The 7,613-nt window shown below is 44.0% G+C and overlaps 1 protein-coding gene across 1 annotated transcript; it reads left to right on the top strand.

Annotated features, from left to right (window-relative positions):
- The first annotated feature begins 278 nt into the window (after nucleotides 1–278).
- On the top strand, nucleotides 279–2,482 carry LOC120065400 (general transcription factor II-I repeat domain-containing protein 2-like). Its single transcript, XM_039016384.1, has one exon. The coding sequence runs from the start codon at nucleotides 529–531 to the stop codon at nucleotides 2,338–2,340; it is 1,812 nt and encodes a 603-aa protein (XP_038872312.1). The 5' UTR covers nucleotides 279–528; the 3' UTR covers nucleotides 2,341–2,482.
- Nucleotides 2,483–7,613: the final 5,131 nt, after the last annotated feature.

Raw genomic sequence — 7,613 nt, 5'->3', positions numbered from 1 at the left:
AATGAAAACGTGTCAGTTTGTCACTTTCACGAGGTTGGACTTATAACATGTTCAGCTACCTTAGACATTGTCTCGAATCTAGGTTGTGCCATTAGAAATCAAAATTAACAACTAAGGACAAATGTTTCACTTCTTTAGTTGACTTTCCAAACCCCAAACCCCGTTCTGGTCTGTCGAGTCTGCTTGCGAGACGTTCCCAGAAGTTTTGGACTGCTGTGCCTCTGGGTTAGAAAACTCTGTGCTTCTACACAATGACTCTTTAGAGCATGGGTGTCAAACTCTGGCCCGCGGGCCAAATTTGGCCCGCGGGGTAATTATATTTGGCCCGCGAGACAATACCAAATTACTACTAGAGCTGGCCCGCCGGTATTATACAGCGCATTCACCGCTAATACTACGAATCCCATAATGCTCTGCTGTTGTTTTCGCACGCCAATCAGGACAGGACCCAGAAACGCCCTCTCCTCTGTGACAGTAGTCATAGCAACATAGACGCTACAACTGTCAGCGCGCTATCCCTTCCCAAAAATGGCGAAAAGAAAGGCAGAAAACAGGAGCTTTCTGTACAAGTGGGAGGCAGAATATCTGTTTACATATGTAAAAGACAAACCTGTTTGTCTTGTTTGTGGAGTCAACGTGGCTGTAAGTAAGGAGTACAACATTAGACGACACTATGAAACGAAACACCATGACAAATACAAGGACCTGGACATGACTCAAAGGAGCCAGAAAGTAGAGGAGATGAAAAGAAGTTTGGTTTCACAACAGAATATGTTCAAAAAAGCCACATCACAAAGTGAGGCTGCTGTAAAGGCTAGTTATATAGTGGCAGCAGAGATCGCAAAATCAGCCCGGCCCTTTAATGAGGGAGAGTTCGTGAAAAAGTGCATGATGAAAGTTTGTGACCTCGTATGCCCAGAGAAAAAGCAAGCATTTTCAAACGTGAGCCTGAGCAGGAACACAGTAGCTGATCGCACATGTGATCTTGCCACCAATCTGTATGACCAGCTGATGGAAAAGGGAAAAGATTTCGTTGCGTTCTCCCTCGCTGTGGATGAGAGCTGCGACGCATCTGATACTGCTCAGCTGTCAGTCTTCATCCGTGGAGTGGACTCAAATCTGTGTGTTACGGAGGAGCTATTGGGATTCAAATCAATGCATGGCACAACCACAGGAAAGGAAATATTTGAGGAGGTTTCCAAATGTGTAACTGAAATAAAGCTGCCGTGGGATAAACTCGTTGGATTAACGACAGATGGTGCGCCAGCGATGTGCGGTAAAAAGAGTGGACTGGTGGGCATGGTTCGGGAGAAGATGCGGGAAGAGAACTGTGCAGGTGAGCTAACTGTTTACCACTGCATCATACATCAGGAATCACTGTGTGCCAAAGCCCTAAAGATGGAACATGTTATGACCACAGTAACACAGGTAGTTAACTTTATAAGAGCCAAAGGTCTGAATTACCGCCAGTTTAATTTTTTTCTAGAGGAGTGTGGTTCGGAATACGCAGACGTGCCGTATCACACAGAGGTGAGATGGCTAAGCAGAAGAAAAGTACTGAACAGATGTTTCGAGCTGCGTGAGGAAATATGTCAATTCCTGGAAACCAAAGGGAAGGATACAGCAGAGCTCCGGGAGCAAAAGTTTCTGTGTGAGCTGGCCTTTCTCTGTGACATCTCGAGCCATCTCGATGCGCTGAACCTGCAGCTTCAGGGGCGGGGGCGCATCATCACAGACATGTACGCTGCAGTGAGGGCCTTTAAAACTAAACTGTGCCTGTGGGAGAATCAGATGCTGCAAGGAAACCCTTGCCATTTTCCCTGCTGCCAAACCATAAAAGCACAGATCTCTACCGCCGTGTTCCCATGCGCACAGTTTGCTGAAAAACTCAGTGTTCTCGCCGCTGAGTTTAGCCGGCGATTTGCCGACTTCGATGTCCAGAAATGTAGGTTTGAACTGCTTAGTAATCCCTTCGCAGTTGATGTGGAAAATGCACCAACCAACATCCAAATGGAGCTGATTGAACTCCAGTGCAACGACACGCTGAAGTCAAAGTATGATGCTGTGGGCGATGCACAGTTTCCACGGTTCATCCCTGACACAATGCCTCAGCTCCGCACCCAAGCTGCTCAGATGCTCTCCATGTTCGGCAGCACTTATCTATGCGAGCAACTTTTCTCCTCGATGAAGATGACCAAAACAACTCACAGGAGACGTCTGACTGATGAACACCTTCGCTCGATACTGAGGATTTCTTCAGCTCAGAGCCTGAGCCCAGACATTGATGAACTAGCATCCAAGAAGAGATGCCAGGTATCTGGCTTGGGCACATCAGATTAGATCAGTGTGCAATAATTAACGTTTTCTTTGTGCACTTTTTCTTGCTACAAGGCATGGGCTTGAATGGTTGATTGATTTATTATCATTTTATTTGTAAAATTATTAGCCAGTGGAAAAAGTTTATTTTGGTATTTAAATCAGAAGGCTGGAAATAGAAAAGAGGCATACGATTTTTATTTAAATTTTATTTATTTAATAAATGAATGCCATTGATGTGTTTTTTCATTTGAAATTCGATTTTGCATGTCTCCACTATTAAATTATATATTGTATGGTAATAAGCGATGCTTGTTCCATATTCAATGTTAAAGCAAAACTTGTTTGGGTCCATATTAAAAGGTTCATTTGTTCAATGTTGGCCCGCGACTTTGTTCAGGTTTTACATTTTGGCCCACTGGGTATTTGAGTTTGACACCCCTGCTTTAGAGAATGTTCTAGCCTACCATTCTACCATTGCCTGTATGGTCTTTGATCAGACCAGATAGACCTGTTCCTTCACGGTGGTATAAGATCTGTCAGAGAAATCTGAAACCGGTATACTGTATGTACAGAGAAATCTGCAGGTGTGTCCCTCTCCAACAGCCTATTTCCTGTAAGGTGTGTTGATCCTAGATTGATCCAAAGGAACAAGATACAGTACAACTTGAACTGCACCAGTTCTTGAGCAACATTTTGATACTTAGACACGTTGCTACATTATCCTGACCTGGATCATCTTTGGTTTATATTCCGTGAAACAAGTTCTCTGTTTCAGGTTAAACTAAAAAACTTCTTTCAGGTTAAACTAAAAAACGTATTTCACTGAGAAACACTATTAAACCAACTGGATGTCAATGCCAACATGTAATATTGTGAATGTCCAAGAAACAGGACTCTATTACAGGACAAAAATTGTATAATAGATTGTTGTACAAAGTTTAGCACATTTTATTACTAAGGTGTCACGCCCTGACCTTAGTTCCTTTTTATGTCTCTATTTTGGTTTGGTCAGGGCGTGAGTTGGGGTGGGCATTCTATGTTTTTGTTCTATGTTTTCTATTTCTATGTGTTTGGCCGGGTGTGGTTCTCAATCAGAGGCAGCTGTCTATCGTTGTCTCTGATTGAGAACCATACTTGTGGGTAGTTGTTTTCTGTTTTGTGTTGTAGCACCTTACAGGACTGTTTTGATTTTCGTTTATTCACTTTGTTATTTTGTATTTAGTGTTCAGTTTTTTTCAATAAAGCATGAACACTTTCCACGCTGCGTTTTGGTCTGATCCTTCCTGTTCATCAGACGAAGAAGATAGTTACATAAGGTAGTTAAGTTGAATACTCACGTTCACTGCAGTTAAATGGTCTGTGAATTGAGGTGAAGCAATGTGCTGTCCCAGTAACTAGTCAGTTCAAGCCAATCAAAGATTTGCTAGGCAAAACCCCAATCCAGATTAGATTAGAAAACTTAATGTACAAGAAAGTTTACATAGAATGTTACTTACTGTCAATTATATTGAATGTGATTCCCTCTACAATGGAATAGATGGTAGCAGGGCAATATTAGAGAGAAATAGAGACAATAGACAATAAAGCTAAATACTATACATTCCAAGGCACTGATATCTGCATTTTTATATACTGTATTTATATCGATGTACAGATGTAGGATATTAATTTGATCACTCTTTTGTTGCTGCAAATTTTCTTGCACAATTGGAAATGCAAAATTGTAGTGTATTTGAGGTTTAAAAAACGTCTAAAGTTTCTAATTTCCACTGACATTTCAGACTCGAGTTGCCCTAACAAAAAATGTATCAAACCCTACAAAAATGTCCATTAATTATAATCTACGTAATAATTTACGTTTCCTGTTGCTGAAGGATTATTTTCCTGCTGTATAAAACTGGCTCAAATTGAGATACTACATCTGTGTGGCTTGGCTCCGGCCACATCTCTCTCCACCTGCCTCCACAGCAACTCAGACTGCTATTCTAGTCAGTAATTCACAGATTTCATTATTGGCATCCATGGAATCAGCCTTCATCCATCCACCTTCCGTAAATTCTTGTTAATCTAACTGCACTGTCCAATTTACAGTAGCGATTACAGTGAAAGAATGCCATGCTATTGTTTGAGGAGAGTGCACAGTTATGTACTTGAAAATGTATTATTAAACCAATTAGGCACATTTGGGAAGTCTTGATATAAAAATGTTAACAGAAATGTATTTTCCATTTAACTACACATGTCAGTTATGAACAAATTCTTATTTATAATGACAGGCTAGGAACACTGGGTTAACTGCCTTGTTCAGGGGAAGAATAACAGATTTTTACCTTGTCAGCTCGGGGATTCGATCTAGTAACCTTTTGGTTACTGGCCCAACACTAACCACTAGGATACCTGCCAGCCCAGAAATGCAATGGTTCATTGGATAAGTCTAAAACTTTGCACATACACTGCTGCCATCTAGTGTCCAAAATCCAAATTGCGCCTGGGCTGGCATTGCGCCTGGGCATGCATGTTTTTTCTATGTATTATCTTTTACCAGATCTAATGTGTTATGTTCTCCTACATTAATTTAACATGTTAATTCCACAAACTTCAAAGGGTTTCCTTTCAAATGGTATCAAGAATATGCATATCCTTGCTTCAGGTCCTGAGCTACAGGCAGTTAGATTTGGGTATGTCATTTTAGGTGAAAATTGAAAAAAGGTGTGGATCCTTAAGAGGTTTTAACCACCTTGCCAGGCAGGGCACTGGCACAGACCGTCTGGGGCTGGGCAGGCTTGCTGGAGAGGAACCAACCAGCCATCCCCATCTGCCACTCCCTGCCACCCGCCGCCGGCCCAATCCTCTTTACCTGCCTCACTCGGTGCCACCCGCCGCCGGCCCAATCCTCTTTACCTGCCTCACTCGGTGCCACCCGCCGCCGGCCCAATCCTCTTTACCTGCCTCACTCGGTGCCACCCGCCGCCGGCCCAATCCTCTTTACCTGCCTCACTCGGTGTGCCAGCCTTCGTGCCTCATGCCAGGGATGCCTGTTGGAAAAGCTATTTTCTTTTGGAGTCTGGCGAGAGAGAGACAGATGGGAAGCTGGGAAGAGGGAGGGGTCTACCTGGAGGTAAGGGCTCTCCTGGTGACAAGACACTAGGGCTGTGGCTGTGTACCTGCCGGCTGTGGAAGGGGAGGTAGTCAGCAGCAGAAGGTGTTGCTATCAGAGTGGAACAGAAGCGAGGTGGAGGTTTGATGTTGGACATGTGAGAGGAGAGGAGGGGACTCCTTGCTGGGTTTCAACTGGCTACTCATGCGATGCTGAGAGCAATGACATACTGTATCTCCATCCATCCACATGCATGAACTCTCTCTCTCTCTCCCACAACACACACAAACACACACAATATATAAAATGAACAGTAAACAAACGTTCCAAAGGAATAGAGACATTTCAAATGTCATGTTATATATATATACAGTGTTGTAACGGTGTGCAAATAGGAAAATAAATATGGGTTGCCCTTTTCTTGTGGAAACAGGTCACAAATCTTGCTGCTGTGATGTCACAGTGTGGTATTTCACCCAATAGATATGGGAGTTTATCAACATTTGATTTGTTTTCTAATTCTTTGTGGCTCTGTGTAATCTGAGGGAAATATGTGCCTCTAATATGGTCATACATTTGGCACGAGGATAGGAAGTGCAGCTTAGTTTCCACCTCATTTGTGGGCATTGTACACATAGCCTGTCTTCTCTTGAGAGCCAGGTCTGCCTACGACTATGCTCACTGAGTCTGTACATAGTAAACGCTTTCCTTAATTTTGGGTCAGTCACACTGGTCAGATATTCTGCCACTGTGTACTCTCTGTTTAGGGCCAAGTAGCATTCTAGGTTGCTCTGTTTTTTTGTTAATGCTTTCCAATGTGTCAAGTAATTATCTTTTTGTTTTCTCATGATTTGGTTGGGTCTAATTGTTTTGCTGTCCTGGGGCTCTGTGGGGTCTGTTTGTGTTTGTGAACAGAGCCCCAGGACATGCTTGCTTAGGGGACTCTTCTCCAGATTAATCTCTCTGTAGGTGATGGCTTTGTTATGGAAGGTTTAGGAACCGCTTCCATTTAGGTGGTTGTAGAATTGAACAGCTCTTTTCTGGATTTTGATCATTAACAACAACCATAAAGGACAATGTGTTCTAAACTCAGGAAAAAATAGAAACGTCCTCTCACTGTCAACTGTGTTTATTTTCAGCAAACTTAACATGTGTAAATATTTGTATGAACATAACAAGATTCAACAACTGAGACATAAATTGAACAAGTTCCACAGAGATGTGACTAACAGAAATGGAATAATGTGTCCCTGAACAAAGGGGGGGGGGTCAAAATCAAAAGTAACAGTCAGTATCTGGTGTGGCCACCAGCTGCATTAAGTACTGCAGTGCATCTCCTCCTCATGGACTGCACCAGATTTGCCAGTTCTTGCTGTGATATGTTACCCCACTCTTCCACCAAGGCACCTGCAAGTTCCCGGACATTTCTGGGGAGACCCTACAAACACCCTCCAATCCAACAGGTCCCAGATGTGCTCAATGGGATTGAGATCCGGGCTCTTCGCTGGCCATGGCAGAACACTGACATTCCTGTCTTGCAGGAAATCACGCACAGAACGAGCAGTATGGCTGGTGGCATTGTCATGCTGGAGGGTTCAGGATGAGCCTGCAGGAAGGCTACCACATGAGGGAGGAGGATGTCTTCCCTGTAACACACAGCGTTGAGATTGCCTGCAATGACAACAACTCAGTCCGATGATGCTGTGACACACCGCCCCAGATCATGAGGGACCCTCCACCTCCAAATCGATCCCGCTCCAGAGTACAGGCCTTGGTGTAACGCTCATTCCTTCGAGGATAAACGCAAATCCGACCATCACCCCTGGTGAGACAAAACTGCGACTCATCAGTGAAGAGCACTTTTTGCCAATCCTGTCTGGTCCAGCGATGGTGGGTTTGTGCCCATAGGCGACGTTGTTGCCGGTGATGTCTGGTGAGGACCTGCCTTACAACAAGCCTACAAGCCCTCAGTCCAGCCTCTCTCAGCCTATTGCGGACAGTCTGAGCACTGATGGAGGGATTGTGCATTCCTGGTGTAACTCGGGCAGTTGTTGTTGCCATCCTGTACCTGTTCCGCAGGTGTGATGTTTTACGATGTACCGATCCTGTGCAGGTGTTGTTACACGTGGTCTGCCACTGCGAGGATGATCAGCTGTCCGTCCTGTCTCCCTGTAGTGCTGTCTTAGGCGTCTCATTG

This window comes from Salvelinus namaycush, chromosome 20, assembly GCF_016432855.1.
Source record: "Salvelinus namaycush isolate Seneca chromosome 20, SaNama_1.0, whole genome shotgun sequence".
In the NCBI taxonomy this organism is placed as follows: Eukaryota; Metazoa; Chordata; class Actinopteri; order Salmoniformes; family Salmonidae; genus Salvelinus; species Salvelinus namaycush.
Note: the sequence above shows the minus strand (reverse complement) of the source record. Positions and strands in the feature narration are given on the sequence as shown.

Bases quoted from the DNA above. Each gene is read 5' to 3' on its own strand.
- LOC120065400 (XM_039016384.1), top strand. From the start codon at position 529: ATGGCGAAAAGAAAGGCAGAAAACAGGAGCTTTCTGTACAAGTGGGAG.